Source organism: Pipra filicauda, unplaced genomic scaffold, assembly GCF_003945595.2.
Source record: "Pipra filicauda isolate LSUMZ 115617 unplaced genomic scaffold, ASM394559v2 scaffold98_size3848907_pilon, whole genome shotgun sequence".
Taxonomy (NCBI): Eukaryota; Metazoa; Chordata; class Aves; order Passeriformes; family Pipridae; genus Pipra; species Pipra filicauda.
This window is the reverse complement of record NW_024105186.1, coordinates 3558779-3577560: the sequence shown is the minus strand read 5'-3', so window position 1 is coordinate 3577560 and position 18782 is coordinate 3558779. Positions and strand designations below refer to the sequence as shown.

Sequence of the window (18782 nt, the reverse complement as noted above, 5' to 3'; positions counted from 1 at the left end):
TTTTAATTATTCCTATCAAACGGCAGTCAGGAAACATCGGGAGCGCTAGGGAGAGGGGAGACGGAGGAGCACGTGTCAGCTTTTAAGTGCCTCTGCGGAAGCTCGGGTCCTTATATTATTATTATTTTTAATTAAATTATTTTAGCACTCCACGGCTAGTTCGCTGGCTCTGAGACGATGTAATTTCACAACCCGATATAACAGTTTCTTTCTGGGGAAACATCAAAGGATTGAAAGCTCTACATTTCCGTAGTTGGTTAAAATTGACAAAAAAAAAAAAAAAAAAAAAAAAAAGAAAGAATTTAGCCTTTAATCTCTTTTTATCCACGACGACTAAAGATCTGTACTCGACCCCGCTCGGCTCCGGGCTCCCCGGTTTCCCCCTGGGCCCCCCCGGTCCCTCCCGGACCCCCCCGGGCTCCCCCCCCGCTCCTGAGGCCGCTCCGGGCGGGAGGCGGCGCCCCCTGTCGGCCGCGCCGGGGGTGCCCGCGGGGAATTCCGCGGGAGAGACTCGCCCGCGGGTGGAGCGGGAGCGCCGGGACGGCATCCACGGCGAGGCGAGGAACCGGTGCATGGAAGCGTCTTGGAGTCTCTGGAGTGGGGGGGTTAAAGTAAGCACGGTGAGGTGCAGGCAGGGTGAGCGGATAGCCCAGCCCAGGAGCCGCGGGCAGGGAAGCCGCCTCCAGCTTGTGCTGTTTGCTCTGTGGGTATACAAACGTGACCAAAAAAAAAATAAATAAAAATGCCACGGATTTGTTTCTAAGCAGTGCTTCCCATAAGCCTGGGTCTTATAGAAATGTCAGTGTGTGATGCTCTCCCGCGCCCAGACAGAGTAGAGGTGCTGCTGCGGGACCCGCCGCCCCGAGCGGGCAGCAGGACATCCCCGAAAGAACATCTTCTTTATTGTCAGCGTTAGGCACAAAAATAAGGATTAATTTTTCCTCGTTCCCAACTTCGGTGTTCCAGTGCTGTCAGCAAATGCCAGCCTTTCAGAAGCTCGTGCTTATGTTTTCCTCCGAAGGTGTCTTAAGTAAGTCAGTGTTGACAGGTGTTGCTTGTGAGCAGCCTTGAACGTTTCCTTTTCATTAAGGAAACATTTTGTAAAATGACATATGTTTAAACCCGAAGCAATAAAGTCGTCTCAATCCCCCCCCTCAAAAAAAAAAAAAAAAAAAAAAAAAAAAAAAAAAAAGGAGCAAAATAAACACCCCCTCCCCCAATTCTGGAAAAGGAAGAAGCGTTATCTTCAGTGAATGCCTGGAGTGCGTTTTTATTTCCTCGTTGTGGAGATGACAGATTTAAAAGAAATCTGGTGATACAAAACGATTAACCAAAATATGTGACGGGCTGCATTGTCAGTAACTTTTTAGATTAATTCTCTACTTATTTTATAGGCATCCGCGTAGCTCTATGTAGTGCGTTTAACGGCGGTATTTGCGAGTTGCGGTAATACCCAGCACGGTTTATGCGTCTTGCGTGCGAAGAGAAAGACTAATGGAAACCAAATTATTTCTGCTAAATTGGGGTTATTTTGTATTTTCTGTTGACAGTCTGGATGAAAGTCATAACGCCACAGATTTTCTATTAGAAGAACCCTATGGTTGTTGGTCTCACAATAAACTTTTCACTTTAGAAATTATATTCTACTAGATTTTTATGAAATATTATTGTTTGTCGCGCTGAGTATACTGACTCCATTCTTTCAGTTTGATCTCCTCTCGAGACTCCTAATAAGGCAATTCTGTAGTAAGAGCGCCCAAAATAAAGACATGGCATTTTCTATAAATAATAGTAAGAGCCCTGCACAGATTTCCTGCACAAGGAATTCCCAGATTTCCTCTACTGTTTCTTTAGTTAGCATGTGTTCGGTATACATAGCTCTGAAATTAAGCAAAAATATACATCTGTATAGATCTGCTAGTTAGAAACAGAGATATTATATGTCAATTACCACAGGAAACGGAAAAAATGTAGAGCGGTTCGTACATACGGTTTAACGTCAGGAGGCACTTTACAAAAAATTTAGTGACTCCTGCCGAAAGGTGAATGATTAACCCGGTTCCAGGAGAGGGGCTGTTAGTGCTCCCCTTAGAAACAGCAGTTGTGAGGGGGCTGTAAAGGGGTCGTAAACTCCCCCCTCTGAAAGGCAGAAGTTGGCACATAAAGTCAAGGGTCCCGACTGATCGGTTTAACCAAAATGCGGTTTTCCTGGGGGCTCAGTCGGTAACTCAGCTGCCCGGTTTTATTCCGCGGACTTTACTCCAGGGAGCAAATGCTGTAAATCTGGGATCGGGTCCCAGGCTTGGCAGACAGCTGGCATCAAGGGGGGGTCAGCTCTATGCTCAGCTGGCAGCAAGAGGGGGTTAGCTCTCTGTTCAGTCTCGTTCATCTCCAATTGGAGGAAAAGTGCATTTTTAGTTTATTTATATCTTTTGGAAGGAGAATTTTTTTGGATGCCGGCATTTCCTATATCTCTCTCGAGCGGTGGAAGGGAAGAGTTGAAGAAACAAACCAGAAAAACAACCTCAAATGCCAATTTCCCACTTCACCTTTTCTTGCGTTCCCCTTGAGCCTGTCCCTGGCACCTGCTGGCCTGAACACCCGCAGCTCTGCCCCTCCTCTCCCGCTGCTGGAGCAAGCCCAGCCCGTGGGCACCCCCCCGGATCCTTCTCCTCACAGTCATCTGGACCCACCGGGAAAGCTTCCACAAGGGCAGGCGGGGTGTTTGGACAAGCCCCGCTGACCAGTGATTTCCACAAAAAAAAAGGGTTGTGACACCCCTCGGACAGCACCCCACACCTCAACCCAACCCAACCCAGCAGTGTTACAGGTCATTATGTGTCTTAAGCGCTTCTCCGGCCGCCGCTGATCGCAAACACATCCACGGCCTCGGCCCGGGTGGAGGATGTTCGGGGAGTCAGGCGGGCTCCCCTTTGCTGCCTTGGAGGAGCCTGAGACTCCCTCGCCTCCCTCCCCTGCTCCCGGACCTCCTCTGGTAAAGGCTCATTCAGGTCTTCGGATGGAGGACAGTGGATAGACACATGGGAAGCGTTGTTGTTATTATTTATAGCACCATCTCTCCGCTCCGATTAAGCGCCGTCTAAATATGAATTCACAGTATAGACAGCTAGTCTATAATTTGAATTAAAATCCTCCCAACGAGCCCGTCGCTGGAGAATTCTGAAATCACAAGCCTAAGTTGACACAATGAGCCCATGGTGTCAATAAACCATGGGCGAGATGGAGAGATTGTCACTCTAGACCATAACAGTTCTGAAAGTGTCATTACCGTCTGTCCTGTCAATGAGCTCCAAATTAAGGACTATGAGGAACAGCGAGATAAAAGTCACCGTCTTGGCTCCATTATGGGCGATCGTGTCAGTGATCTGAGAATCACTGGAAAGGACTTTTTTTTCTTTTTCTTTTTTTTTTTTTTTCTTTTTTTTTAATGTACTTTTCAAACCATGCCTCGGGATGCCAGGGTTTGAGGTGCACTGAGAGAAGCATCCTTGAAGCACCCCAGGCTGTGCCTCAGGCGTTCCCATTGAAACTGCCAGAGCTTCTTTGGGAAATGGTGTGAATTCAATGGAAGAGCCGGAATAATTCCATCAAAACTGTGCCGGGGCCAAAGAGGACTTCATTTGATTTGGGCGACACGTGTGATCCCATGAACAGACACTTTTTTAGACCATTATTTTCTTAAGTCAACACAAAGATGGTGAAGAGGAAAGAGGGAAATAAAATAGAAGCCTCAACTTTAGGAAAAGACAATACATTTGAGATAGCCCCTTCCAGGCATTAAGACTTTCAGAGAATGTCCCCAGTCTCTCTCTCCTGCGAGCCTGAGAGAGTTAAGGGGACTTATTCAGGAATTGGAAAACTTCAATTCTGGATTTTTGTGCCTTTGTGGGTTTAGGCAAAGCAGTTAGCGTTCTTCAGGAGGGGTTTGTGTTTAATATACATGAGTTCATTCAACTACAATGGGAAAAGAAAACTCATTTGTTCTTATAAAACTAGGAAGGAAAGATAACTTTAAATAGACTGCCAAAAAGGATCCCGCTCGAGGGGGTTGCCTTCCCGCTAAAGAGTCAATATTCAACTGTAATTTCACCCCGCTATGTTTTGCAGTAATTCCTAAGTTTATCGTCGTCAATGGTCTTGATTTTCTGATTTATTTTTAAGGTCAGGTAAGAAAAAGTACGGGCTGCACTTATACTCTCCTATGGGAAAGAAATCCCGGGAGTATGATTTTAGATGCAGGGCAAAAATCGCGGGGAGCTTGAGAAGGCTGTTGGCTATTTATGAAGAATCCTGGAAGCCTGTTTGGACAATCGGCTTCTCCATTTATTGAGAAGCCTTTTGAAAGCGACTTCGAGAGGTGGTGTGTGCGAGTCGGCTTTTATGCCGTTTATTGTGTACGTTAAACTCCTTCCAGGATCTGAGTTTTATTATTTTTTTTTTTTGTAATTTGCTTCTTGTAGCACTGGACGAAAGTGGAGCTGCTTCTTTCTGTTTTCGTTTCTCCCCCCCCCTCCCCCCAGCGCCCTTTTTTTTAACCTCTCGGCAGCGTGTTTTTTACCGCCCTAGCCCCTCAGCCCCGGCTCCCGCATGCGGTGGTCGCCGGCAGGTGCCGTGGCAGCGGGTTGGCTCGGAGGGCACGGGGTGAGATCGGTGGTGCGGGGGAGCCGCCCCCGCAACCTCCCGCAAGCCCCCAGCCCTGCGACCGGGCCCGGACCCGGGCCGCGCTCTGCCCACACATGTGTTCGCCCTGCGGTTCCATTCGGGAGAAGCGGGATGAAAGGAAAGGCCCGGAGCAGCGCGGGGCTCCCTCGGCATTCCCCGTCTTTTCAAGTGTCCTTAGAGCCGTTGAATGAAATTATTGGGCGAAATGGGGTCTTGGCGGGCCCGGCCGTGGCTCGCCCCCTCCTTAGTTTGTACGTGTAATGCCACTTCTGAGAGCGACAATCAGGCTACTTGCTGGACAGGCGGGGACAAAAAGGAGATTAAACCGTTTTAAATAATAATAAAAAATATCGAAAACGCAAGCAGAGTGGATTACACTTGCTGCGGCGCCTCGGCTCCCCCCAGGTCCCCCTCACAGCCGCCCTCGGGCCTCGCAGGGAGGGTGGCCCCAGCCTCACCCGCGCTCGGCCCCGCCAAACTTCCCAAGTTTCCCTGAGCTCTTTCTTTCTGGGCCCGGCGGGTCTCCTCGGGTCTTCGGTCATCGCCGTGTGAGATACTTATTTGGCCGAGGACATCCTGCATTTTCCCCACCTCGGGAGCGTGCAGGGGCTGGGGAAGGTGGCTCGGGCCGCAGGGCTCCCCCGGCCCCTGCCCCTCTCCGTACCCACTCCAAATGTAGCTTTTATTCTAGGGCATTCCAGACTATAGCTCCCCAAGTTTTCCTCGGCATGCTACCGCAAACTCACCATGTGATGACTGAAATTCCCCAGAGAGTGGGGTATAGTTAGTGCAATAGAACTTTCCTGACTAACTTCGGCTCCTGGGCACTGGACTGCTACAGCATCAGAGAGGAGAGAGGAAATTTATCTGCACATTTTCGTCTTCGCCTGGTTTTTTTTAACGTAATGAAATTAAAACTTTTGGAGCTCACAGTTGACATTTTGCAGAAAATTGAGTTATCAAGGCAGTAATTATTTCACAGGGAGATAAAACTCTCATAGCCCTAACTGTCAAATAGGGCCCTTTTCAGATTTTAATTACAAAATAAAATTAGTCTGCTCTTCCTCGGAAGGGTTTGTGAGTGGCTAAACAGAGCTTTCCCCAATACTGGTGGTCGTCAAACTCTGCTAATTAGCAATGCTGAGAAATTCCAGTTAACAAGGACATTCTCTAAGTCTCTGCAGGTTCCCTGCCGTTCGCCTTCATTTCCATAAGAAGATTAAGAGTGGAGGGGAACACACTCAAATGCAGATGCAGAAAAGAAGCGTTTTTAACAAGCATCATAATAGTAAGATGCTTGGCTAGTTCTCACCTAATTACTGCAAGTTAAACCTCTATTTGCAGCTAAGGACAAAAAATGGAGCTGCAATCTCCCATCTCCACAAGTCTGCTTAATAGTTTGCTTTAGATTGGTTACTAGTAGGTTCAGGAAAAAAATAATATGAAAATGTGTATATTCTTTCCGATACAGTTAACACGATAGGTTGTATCCTTAGGGCTTTTAGAAAAATCGGCGAGTATTAGAACAAAAAATACATTAAATCCTACTAGCTAACATTCATTTTCTTTTTAAGACACTCATAACCTGGAAATAAGAGTGCGTGTGCCGCAGAGCCCATCACTGAGAACATTTGAAGACTATTTGTTTAATGTAAGCACTTTTCATCTCCATAAATTATACCAAAGGCAACGATTTTTTAAATCCACTCAGATTAAACCGTCCCTCCGCAGGCCTCCCTTCCAACGTGGCTGTATCCTTAGAGAGCAGTGGTGTTATTGTCATTAATACAGAAAATCAGGGACCATTTCATCTTTTTTTTATTTTATTTTATAGCCAGCTTCCCGGTCTGCCTCTGCTTCCGCCCACCCGTGTGTGTATTCCCAACTAAGCAAACCTCTATACCCAGAGGAAAGGCGCAAAAATGCCCCAAAAGAGCTATCGCCCTCACCTTGTTTCCTGTAGTGCATTATTATGTATATATGACAGTTTATTGCATCGATAATTAAAAGTGTTAATTAAAATAGAGCCGTAAATACTCCCGATAACACAATTGTTAGGCATTTCCCATCCTTTATTCATATGATAAATGCAGTTAGGAGAGGACCAGGCCCCGAAAGGCCTCCAGCGGGCACAGGGCAGCCCACGCCGCCCTGGTCCTGCGTGGAGCCCTGGGCTGTGCACCCCACGCACCTCCCGCAGCTACAGCCGGAGCAAAAATAACACTTTGCCTTCGCACCGCCAGCCCTCACCTATCAGTTCAGCACGACGAACAAGCACCACTGCCACCCACCCACTCCCCTGTCTTAAAAAAAAAAAAAAAAATTATCCCTAAAATCATTTGTAAATAAAACTTTATCAACTGCAGACCAAAGGGAGAACAGTAAGAAAGCAAACAGCTTTCAGGAGTGTCTGGACAATCAGAATCCGGTTATATCCCACATCTCATAATTCGCACCTATTTTTCATCAGTTTAACCTATTACTTATCCAGGGGTTATACATACATTTTCGAATTGAACACGTTGAACCCGATAGGATTTATTTGCATAATCCACGCACAGGGAAAAAAAAAAAAAAAAAAAAAAAAAAAAAGATGCGTCCCTGTTCGCAGGCAGGTTTTTATTATTATTATGATGATCATTATTACGATTTAGATGGGGTGTAATTGCCCGCTCCCTTCCCCCCCGTCCCTCTCCCGGCGGCGCCTCCCCGCCCGGGGCGCAGCCAGGCCGGCAGGGGGCGCCGCAGCGCCGCGGCTGAGCCCGTCGGGGCGCCCCGCGCTGCCCCGGCCCCTCACGGCCCCTCACGGCCCCTCACGGCCCCTCACGGCCCCGCACGGCCCCGCACGGCCCCGCTCCGGGATCCCCGCTCCGAGATCCCCGCCCTGGGGTCCCCCGCCGCCCCCCACCCCCTCCGCCTTCATGACCGAAAGGCGGAGCAGCTCCGTCGGGGCGGGGGGAGCGCGGCCGTGGCGGAGAGAGGCTCCCCCCCCCCGACTGCTCCGCGCGCCCTCTCTCTCTCTCTCCCCTCCTTCCTTTGTCGTCAAGTGCGGTTTAGCAACAAAGATCCCAACAAGAGAGTGGAAGTAAACTTAGCCGGGGCTTTGTGCGGCCCGTGTAGTGACAACAAGGGAAACAAAACTACCTATTTGTAGCGCCCGGCCGTCCCGCCCCCCTTGCTCACCCCCCCGGGCTGAGCCCACCCAGCGCCGCCCGCACCCCGCGGTGTGCGCGGGTCTGGGCGAGCGCCGCACCCCTCCCGGCCCCTGCTGAAGGGTCCCGGCCGCGCTTTGTGTTCTACGGGGATGGCGTGTGAGGGACCCGTGTTTGCACTGGACAACCCCGTCCGCCGAGGCCGGGGGTCGCGGGGAGAGCTTGGTGGTCGGAGCGGGGCCCGGCGGATGGCCGGGAGGTGGGCACAGCCTCTGCCGGGGCTGTGCGGGGCGGGCTCGGCTCCCCGGCGGCGGAAGGCAGCGGGGCCCGGCCGGGACGCCGCTCCCACGGGGACCCCGCGGCGCTCGGCCTGGACGGGGCGAGCACAGGGCCCCTTCAGCCGGGCGGCCCCTCCGCCCCGAGGGAGGCTGGCAGAGAGGGGGTGGGGGCCGGGGGGAAGCCGTTCGGCATCCCCCCACGGCTTCTCCCAGCCCCAAGCCAACACCAACTTAAAGGCAAAAAAAAAAAAAAAAAAAAAGAAAAAAAGAAAAAGAAAAACCACCACGTAGCAACAATGCTGTTTACCCACTTCCTCCAAAAGGCGTGTGTGACCTGTTGCTGGAAGGGGAGATACAAAGGCTCGCAGTGGCCGCCCGGGCCGCCCCCGGGCCCGCCTCCCCGCCGAGCCGTCCCGGCGCGCCCAGCCCCCGCCCCGTTTCATGCAAAACCAGGGGAAGAGACTTGTCCTCAGTGGCGGAGCCGCCGAGCGCTGATTGGCCGGGGCGAACGCATTTATTGCCTGACAAGCCCCCATCACATGGATGGTTGTCTATTAACTTGTTCAAAAAAGTATCAGGAGTTGTCAAGGCAGAGAGAGAGAGTGTGTGTGTTTGCAAAAGGGGGTAAAGTAGTTTGCTGGCTCTTTAAGACCGAGGTGGAGAGAGAGAGAGAGAGAGAGAGAGAGAGAGCGGCAGGCAGAGAAAAGGGAAAAAGGAGGAAGAAGTTTTTTAAAATCAAGGCTCCGGCGGTAATAATAGCAGTTATTAGCATTATTAATCCATCAGCGAAGAGGAAGATCCTGATCTTGATCCAAGTGTGGTTTTGGGGAGTCCCCCTCCCCCCTTTCCTACCCCTCCCTACGAAAAAAAAAAAAAAGTCCGGCTTGGGACTCCGCTGCGGCTGCTCCTCGTTTTTCTGCTCAAGGCTGGTTCCAGGCAAAAGTAGTTTGAATGTACAACATGATGGAAACCGAGCTGAAACCTCCCGCCCCCCAGCAAACTTCGGGGGGAGGCACAGGCAACTCCAACTCGGCCGCCAACAACCAGAAGAACAGCCCGGACCGGGTCAAGCGCCCGATGAACGCGTTCATGGTGTGGTCCCGCGGGCAGCGGCGGAAAATGGCCCAGGAGAACCCGAAGATGCACAACTCCGAGATCAGCAAGCGGCTCGGGGCGGAGTGGAAACTTTTATCCGAGGCGGAAAAGAGACCCTTCATTGACGAAGCCAAGCGGCTCAGAGCTCTGCACATGAAGGAGCACCCGGATTATAAATACCGACCCCGGAGGAAAACCAAGACCCTCATGAAGAAGGATAAGTATACGTTGCCGGGGGGCTTACTGGCGCCGGGCACCAATACCATGACGACTGGGGTAGGGGTTGGGGCCACCTTGGGAGCTGGGGTGAACCAGAGGATGGACAGTTACGCGCACATGAACGGCTGGACCAACGGAGGCTATGGGATGATGCAAGAACAGCTCGGCTACCCGCAGCACCCGGGCTTGAACGCGCATAACGCGGCGCAGATGCAGCCCATGCACCGCTACGACGTGAGCGCCCTGCAGTACAACTCCATGACCAGCTCGCAGACTTACATGAACGGATCGCCTACCTACAGCATGTCCTACTCCCAGCAAGGGACCCCGGGCATGGCCCTGGGCTCCATGGGCTCGGTGGTCAAGACGGAATCCAGCTCCAGTCCCCCCGTAGTCACTTCCTCGTCTCATTCAAGGGCTCCTTGCCAAGCTGGGGACCTTCGGGACATGATCAGCATGTATCTACCAGGTGCTGAAGTACCAGAACCAGCTGCCCCAAGCAGACTTCATATGTCCCAACACTACCAGAGTGCACCTGTTCCTGGCACAGCCATTAATGGCACACTCCCTCTATCACATATGTAAGACAAAGGGGCCGGGGAGGGCGGGGAGGGGAGGGGGGGGAAGGAAAACTAAACAAAACAAACAACAAAAAAACTTTTATTAGAAATTCTGGACTTTTTTTTTTTTTTTTTTGGACTATTTTTGTACAGAGAAAGCTCCGGGCGGGGGGTAGGGGTGGGGGTTGGGGGGTCAGAAATTAAACCGACAAGGAACTTGTATAGATCTCGGAGGGGAAGCAACTACACAAAACTTTTAAAAAGTTCTAGTGAAAACGGTAGGAACTTTGCAGAAAGTTTGCAAAAGTCTTTACCAATAATATTTAGAGCTAGAGTCAAAGAGCGAAGAGGAAAATGTTTTAATATTTGCAGGCAACTTTTGTACAGTATTTATCAAAAGACACATGGCAATCAGAATGTCCATTGGTAATATAGAGAGAAGGAAAAAAAACAAGCTCGCGAATTTGCCAATTATTTTTTAAAAATAGTGTCTTCTTGGAGCATTGTGGCTTTGGCAGCTGAATTTATAGCAGCTGCGAGAGAGAGGAAATTATTTTACGGCATTTGGACATTTAAATTGTTTTAGAAATTGTACAAAAGACACAAAAAGGTAGGATGAGTACTTGCGAACCATGGACTTGGTTTGCTGTATAAGGGCAAACGTTTAGATTGTACTAAATTTTTTTTTTTTTTTTTTTACTTCTTATTAAAAAGCAAAAATTGCCATGCAGGTTCACATGCCGTTTGTTAATTTATAATAACTTTTTGTTTCCAGACTTCATCTTGTTCAAAGAAAGGAAAAAAAAAAAAAAAAAAAAAGAAAGAAAAAAACCCCTGAAATTACTGTGTTTGAAATATTTTCTTATGGTTTGTAATATTTCTGTAAATTTATTGTGATGATATTTTAAGTTCTTTTTTTTTTTCTCCTCATTTTCCGTAGTTGTATTTTAAAGATTCGGCTCTGTATTATTTGAAATCAGTCTGCCGACAGTCCATGTATATATTTGAACTAATACCATCCTTATAACAGGTACATATTCAAGTTAAGTTTTTACTCCATTATGCACAGTTTGAGATAAATAAATTTTTGACATATGGACACTGAAGTTCCTCTCGAGTCTTGGATTTATTTTTGTAACGCAAGATGTTTTTTAAATAATTCATGCAGTAAAAGGTATCACCGTAGCCAACCGAATACCATAAATAATGCAGCTATATATATATATATCTCACATGAATATTTTTATTAAGTATGTGTATATATAGAGAGAAAGTACGATAGCTTTAATGGATTAGCTACCTGTGCCTCCTTTCGGGAGGGACGGGAATGTGAAGTGAGAAGCTGTTTTCCAGTTCCCCCCCGTCCCTCCCGAGGACGCGGGGTGCGACGGGGTGCGGGGGGTTCGGTCGCCGCTGCCTTTGACCACTTGTTGCCCCCGGAGGGGCCGAGCCGGGGGCTGGCAGGGCCGGCGGGAGCGGCGGCCCAGCCGCGGGCACTGCCGGCGGCCTCCCGGCTGCCAGAGACAGATAATGCGCTTCTGTCTTTTCCCAGCTGTGCCTCCCTCCTCTGGGGCAGGCAGGAGGGGAGCCGGCTTCCCACGACCGGGAACCCGAGCGCGGCCGGCCTGGCGCGGCTGAGCGCTCCCCACTCTCTTTGTCCGCCACTTCCCAAACTTTCCTCTCCTGGCTCCTGGGCCGCGCAGGAGGAGGTGAGAGGTGGGGGCGGGGGTGGGCTAGGCCGGGCAGAGGTAAGAAACAACAAAAAACGAACAAACAAACAAAAACAGTCGAATGCCAGAGACATTCACGTTTTATCACAGCTCTTTCTTGAATCCTATTTCTTAAATTGCCAGCGCGGTGTAGCCCCGTTTCGGACGCTCTCTGCAGCCGGTCGCAGCCCCAAAGAGAAGCGGTGGCGCCCGCCAAATAGGAAGAGAGATCCACCATCCGTGCCAGGTAGAGTTTTACTTTGTATGGTCGTAGCCGCAGTTGCCGAGGACAGGGCTTGGCGCCGCTCCGCGCTGCTCCGCGCTGGCGGCCCAGGCCAGCGACAGGCCCGCGACCCCGGGCAGGGCAGGGGGCGATGGGCAGCAGAGATGTGCACCCGCTGCGACAGTCCCTGTCCCCGGGCGAAGCCTCGGCGTTTATTTGGTGCCATTAACGCTGCTGCGGTTTCCCTTGGGAAACGCGAGAGACGGAGGTGCAAGTAATAATAAATAATAATAATTAAAAAAAAAAAGGTATGAAATTTTGGATTTGGAGCATTGTGATTGCAAACTGGTCGTGTCTTCTGCTTATGGCATGTGGTGCGTGGCAAGGAAAGCGTGTGATGGTTGATTTAGGCAAGGCACAAAGTAGACACTCCAGAACGGGGCAAGTGTTGGTCAGCTTTTCTCTCTAGTATTTCTTGTTAGTTACTGGATTTCTCTTTAGCTTGGGGAGAAAGAAGGCTGGGTGAAAAAAACCACACACACACAAGTTACCTGGCTGGTTGTGACATTTTTTTGGTAGTGCAATTTCTTAGTCTCAGTTCTGGCCTCCGTCCTTGAAGTCTGGTATCCAAATGAAAACTAACATTGACAGACTAGGAGATGTGGAGATTTGCTCACTGCCTGGTTTTGTGTTTAGCTCCCTTTGTCCCTTTTGCTTCTGCATCGTCACGGTACTTGAGCAGAACAACATTTTTTGCAGATTCTCAACCTTTTCTATGTATTTCACGTTAATGCAATGAGTACAATATTCTTTTTCAGAGCTGTGAGCGTTTGCAATGCGTCTGGGGATTATTCACGTGATAACGAGCCCACATCCCCGCTCCCGCTCGCCTCGCTGAGAAAAGAGAACCAGGAATAAAAGCCCAATCGATATCACGATTCCATTTTTAAAAGCGAATCTTAGCCAATTAACAGCAATAAAACCTGTCCCCTTTTTGAAGTGCTAACTAAAATATTCGAGGGGGGTATTTAGAAATGTTGGTCCTTTTACAATTCGCATAGAGAAGGCGAGCTAATACCATTAAACAAAAGGCACTAAGCCACATATTCAGGCTTAGTGAATTCAGCAACTTTTTATATGGGCAATTTGTTTAAGCTTAGATTTCGGAGTACGATGCAGAATATATGTGATTGAAACCTGATATCCCTTGGACAGATTCCTTACATCCATCCATCCATCCATCCATCCATCCATCCATCCATCCATCCATCCATCCATTTATCCGTTTAGAGAGGATAACCCAAAGCATTTTACACGTACAGCTGAACGGTTTTATTTTTAAAGTGTTACTTGGAGGAACGCCATTGTCCACTGCTTATTTTAAATTCAACACATTCAATAAAAGCCATTTACACCTAAGCCATTATCCTGGGCTTTTGTTTATGGCAGCTGAAATGTGTAGCAGAGCTCGTGGGTATGTTTTTATTTTGGTTATTGAAGACCTTTAGGGCTCTCCGTGGTTTCCTTTTCGTGAATTGTTGTCTTCTTTATAGCCAGGGTGATGCTCGGCCCAAGAGCACCAGTGTAATGTTTCCCTAACCTTCTGCAGAGCCAAAATGAACCCAAGGATAAGATTATAGTTTCCCCTGTGATTTTTTTACGGCTTTTTAAGTACTGGGGTGTTAAAATATTTTGTGGAACTGGAGAGGTAGATTAGCAGGGTTTCTTGCCAAAGCTGGAAGCTGGTATTACAGACTGTCCCAGGGGGAAATCGCTCACATTAACCACTAAATGAATATTTGACAAGGGCTCATTCGGGGGTATTATTACTACAAACGGGTCCCTACTGGACTTTCTAAGGGTCAAAGAGCAATGGTTCAATTAATTATTTAGACTGTTAGTAGATTTGGTTGTAATAGCTGTACTTATTTCTGCAACCGACAGCTTCTTGCGGTGGGCGACCTGGGGAGAGGCTCTGCCTCGCAGCTCCGGCTCCAGCCCGCGGGCGGGCGAGCTGCTGCCGGTTGCCGTCAGACGTTTCTTGGTCGAAAATACATTTTGATTCCTTGAGATGCCCATCGGTGCCGTGTGGGACATCAGGAGTGGCGGTGATCCCCGAAGCAGCGTGTTCTGTCTCCATATTAATTCCTCCTCGTCCCCAACGGGCAGCAGACATGTATATCTGCCTCCGAATTGGAGGTAGATAGCCCAGCAATTTAAGTGGTATATAATACAGGTCCCACTGAAAGAAAGAGGCCCATTACTGATAGGTGTGATTAGATACACTTCACTTATTTAAATCCTGATCTAACTCAAATACTAAAATGTAAAACCTGCTTCGGTGCTTATGAGATTTCTGAGGATATATGCAAAAACGCAGACATTCAGATGGCAGGAGAGCTTCGTCTTTTCGTTTTTAGTGCCAGCCAGCCTCGCCTGACACTGTCGTTTCAACATTTTTCTTGTTGAGGGGGGGAGAGAGAAGGGAGGATTATTTTGTTTAATTTCTACAACAAACATGTCCGCAATAGTAGATACCAAAAAAAAAAACCAAACAAAAACCCACCAAAATAATGTTGGGAGTGTGCGATTAGGTGACAATAATATATGTTGAATGAATAAGAGATAAGCTGCAAGGGGGGAGAGGGAAGCAGTAATTACAAACCCAATTCATTCAGCTTTTCAGGACTTTTGTTGTGGGAGCTCCATTGACGGGCTTCGAGCTGCCAGTTTTCTCACATTAAAAAGAACTGATCAGCGCCTCAGGGGGACAAGCAACACCGCTTAACTGCATAGTGATGGGGTCCTCATTTAGAGCCATTACAACAAGAAAATTAAACAGAGCCTTTGTGTGCACCAGGTTTACTTTTCAATTGCTGACAGTTTATAGCTAACTGCTCAGAGATTGAAGTTTGATTGCGGTTTGATCGCCTGCTAGTTAGCACCGCCGCTATTTGAGTTTTGGTAATTAAAACCAGTTTTTCTGACGATGGCACGGGGGATTGCGAGAAGTTTGGTACTGTTTTGCTTTTGAGGAACCAATCCACTTGGCGAGGACGTACAGCGCTGCAGTGAGTGTGGGGGTTGGTTCACTTGCGAATTGAAAAGAAAAGGAGCCCAAGGGGTGGAAATTCTCGGAGCTGCATGTTTGGCTGTGCGAGAGCGGGAGGGCGAGCTCCGTTCTCCGGGACGGCCCGGCTGGCTCTGCCCGGGCACCGCGACCGCACCGCTCCGGGCCCGGCGGAGCCTCCGCTCCGGCAGGTGCGGGCGGGCGGAGCGGGGAGGAGGGAACAAAGCGAAACCCCGAACCTCGCGGGATGGTTTTGGAGCTTTGCTTTGGAGTTCGCAGCGGGTTTGCTGCGGCTGAGCCGCGTGTGAGAGTGACTGTGTGTGAGTGTGACCGTGTGTGACTCTGTGTGTGCGTGTTTGTGTCCGTGTGCGCCTGTGCGTGCAGGGGGAGGGGGCGCGCCGGAACGAGCTGTAATTTTTCATTATAGTTTAGCAGTGTTGGAGGAGGGCCGGGCCCAGACCCGCACGGCACCGCACGGAAGGTCGGTCCACGCGGCCCGGCTCTCCCACAGGAGCCGTCGGAGACCTGTGGGCAGGAGTGCGGGGGGAGCCCGCGGACGGGGGTTCTGTCCGGAGGCGGCCGCGGGGAACGGAGCCGGGCCGGGCCGGAGAAGTTTCTGCAGGAGTTTGTCTCTGGCCCCTGCCTCGCAGAACCTTTGCCATGTGGGCGAGAGCTTGTACAGCGTGGGTTTTTTTGTTTCGTTTTAAGTTATCTTTTTTAAAATTAAATTATATTAGGGTTTCCATGTGTTTTGTTTGTGTTTTGCTCCCCGTCCCTCCCTCCCCGAGAAAAACGCCTTTCCCTCCCTCCAAGTGTGTTTCAGACTCAAGTCACCCAGCGGGTATTCCAAGGCGGTTGGCTTCTTCAGAGAAGCGAGATGGCCCGAGGCTCGGGAGGGTCCCCGAGGGGCACCCTACAGGGCGGGGGACTGTCAGACTCCTTCCGCGGGGCCCGGCGGACCTCGATGGGGCCAAAACGGCGATGCCTGCCGTTCCTAGAAGCTCTGGGGGCAGCGGGACCTCGGGGGCGACCTGTCAGCCCCAGCGCAGGAACTGAGCTCTTTCCTCTCGGCTCCTCTGTCCGGACCCCAGCAGCGGGCACAGGGCTGCTCTGCTCCCCGGCCGGGACGTGTCCCCGCTCCCGGGCAGGCTCCGCTGCCCCAGGAGAGCGGGAGGGGAGGCCCGGCCCCCGCAGGCTCCCCCGCCCCGGGTCCTTGGTGACCCCATCATCTCCGCAGCAGTTAGGGCTGATGACGTAATGTGGGTCCTTTTTTTTGCAGAAGGTCGTGATTAACGGGAGGGGGAGGGAGGTGGAGAGAGGGTAGAGGGAGGGAATCCCACCGGGTTCTGGAAAGAAACAGGCCTCTGCAGAGGCTTTCCCGTAGGAAGGCTCCGCGGGGGTGTCTTGACACACCGACACACTCGCACTCACTCATGCACACTCACAGCTCACACACACCCCAGGCTGAGGGCCTGATCCTGCAAACCCGCCTCCCCTCCTGCAGGAAGCTCCCGGCGCTGGGGAGGCCCGTCCGAGCGAGCCGAGCTTACTCGGGTGAATAGGGACGCCCGGGGCCGGGACCGGCTTAATTAGAACCAAATCCCGCAGCGCTCTGCAGGGCGGCCGGGCCGTGGCTCCGGGAGCGGGGCTGGGGCTCATCCCCACGTTGCCCTCGGCTACCAGGCTCTGGGCGGCTGCCGCGGGAGAAGCTCTCCAACGTGTCCTTCTGCCATCGCTGGGAATGATGGTTCCTTTAAGCTCTTACAAATTGCAAAAGTTGAGGAAGACAGAGAAATAATTAATGTATTAAAACAAGCAGAGAATTCCTCAGGAGGCATCTTATCAACTCCAGCCACACTGGCTTCATCCCTCCTCGTATGCTAATGCCCCGTGACGTCATCGGCGCCAGATTGAATGTGAATCAGTTATGAAATTATTAGTTTTAGCTTAAAAAGCAATCTGGCTCTCCCGCGAGTGGGCTTTGCGTTGCTGAGGGTTCTCGCTCCATGTCCTCTCCATGTTATGCACACACAGTAGTTGCGACTTTCCTGTCGCAATGAATCAATATTTCCAAAGCACACATCCGAACGGGGGGTGATGTAAAGAAACCCATAGATTAATTGGGTCCCGTTTCGGAGACGGCTGTGTCTATCGATACACACTTTACACCCGAAACCAGACACTCGGATTTCCTCCTACTTTTCAGGTAGGCAAGAGCTCCTTGTGATTTATTTCTGTTAAGATCCCACAGAGGGGGTGTGATTCTTTGCCAGCGTCTGCGAAAAAATACCCAGGAGTGTTTGCTTTTGCTCGCGATGGAGGAAAATGGGCCAGAAAGGGGGGAAATACAGAAATTGTTTGCTTGTTTGTTTCAAGTAGAAAGATTTTTATTTGGAATTTTGAAAAGGAGAGAATCCCAGCGGTGGAGGGCCAAGGGATCTGAGCGGGGAACAATGGGAATTAACACCGTTTCAATCGCTGAGGCCACTCTAATTAGATGTCTGGGTCCGGCGAGATCAAATACCTGAATCTAAACCCCTCGGCTCGGTTTCTTTCGCTTGCAAATGCTTCTGAAAAACGGTTCTTGAAGAAGCCAAGCTACCCCCAAATTCCCCGGAGTCCCTTTCGAAGAGTTTGGCCAATAATAACTTTCTCTACGGGTTAGGGGGACCGGCGCGTCCCCTCCTCGGGGTGGCCGCCGGCCCCGCCGCCCCTGCCCGGGCACCCCCTGTAACACCCCCTACACCTTTCTTCCCCCCGCCCCCCCGCAACTGGTCTCTTTGGCCGCTTCTTTCTCCCTGTCCCCCGAGTGCAGGCTGCTCTGCTACCATGAATTATGAATAAACTCTTTCCTGGGGAGACTCGCCATCGGCCCCTCGCTCTATTCCCGGGGCTGCGGAGCCCCGGCGCGGAGCTGCCCGGCCCTGGCGAGGGAGATGGCACGGGCCCCAAGTCCCGCTTCCAGCAGCCCCCGAAGGAGGGAAAGAAGGAAAAAGGAAGGAAGGAAGGAAAGAAGGAAGGAAAGAAAGAAAGAAGGAAGGAAAGAAAGAAAAAATAAAAAGAAAGAAGTTATAACTGGCTAAGAAGTGAGTTTTCTCACTAATGAAATCCAAAATGAGTGACGAATATAAAGTATTGTAAGATTTCTTCCCTGCCCCCCCGGCACTGATTGGCAATACTTTTTTTTTTTTTTTTTTTTTTTCTTTTTTTTTGTGTTGGTTTGAAAAGCAGGAAGAAATGTAATGAATTGAGTGCTGTCAGAGATGTCTTCTCTGTTGATGTGGTGAATGGCAGTAGCTCCCTGATCCAGTGCAGGTGCAGTAGAGCTGGGGAATAAAAGAGGGGGGCTCTCTGTTCAGTGGAAAAAGCACATTCCCTACAATAGACCACACACTGCCAGCCAGCACGGCATCAGCTCACACTCTCAGACTTTTTTCGCCTCTTTCCACAGTCCTGAGCTCACAAAATGGCTATACATTAGCACTAGTTAGGGTTTGCTTTTAATGAACAGTTGTGACTCCTTTTGACCAACATTTAAATCTGCTGTGCTCTCTCTGAAGACAGGTCTGTTTTGATCACAGGTTTTAAAAAATGGCCCGTTTCCTCACAAGGCGGCTTATTCAGGGCCATCAGTTGCATTTGATTGCAAGAAAAAAAAAGGCTCTCGATTAAAAAACGCATTTTCCAAGTGCTTCCAGTGGGGAAAGTTTTTTCTCTCTCTCTCTCTTTTTTTTTTTTTTTTTTTTTTTTTTTTTTTTTTTTAATATATAATAAAGTGTTGTGGGGAGGAGGA

At 50.1% G+C, this 18782-nt stretch overlaps 1 protein-coding gene across 1 annotated transcript; it reads left to right on the top strand.

Moving 5' to 3' along the window:
• The first annotated feature begins 8522 nt into the window (after nt 1-8522).
• Nucleotides 8523-10165, top strand: SOX2 (SRY-box transcription factor 2). Its single transcript, XM_027723962.2, has one exon. The coding sequence runs from the start codon at nt 9065-9067 to the stop codon at nt 10010-10012; it is 948 nt and encodes a 315-aa protein (XP_027579763.1). The 5' UTR covers nt 8523-9064; the 3' UTR covers nt 10013-10165.
• The last annotated feature ends 8617 nt before the right edge of the window (nt 10166-18782 follow it).

What these genes read in the sequence shown, in the direction of transcription:
- SOX2 (XM_027723962.2), top strand. Translation starts at nt 9,065, where the DNA reads ATGTACAACATGATGGAAACCGAGCTGAAACCTCCCGCCCCCCAGCAA.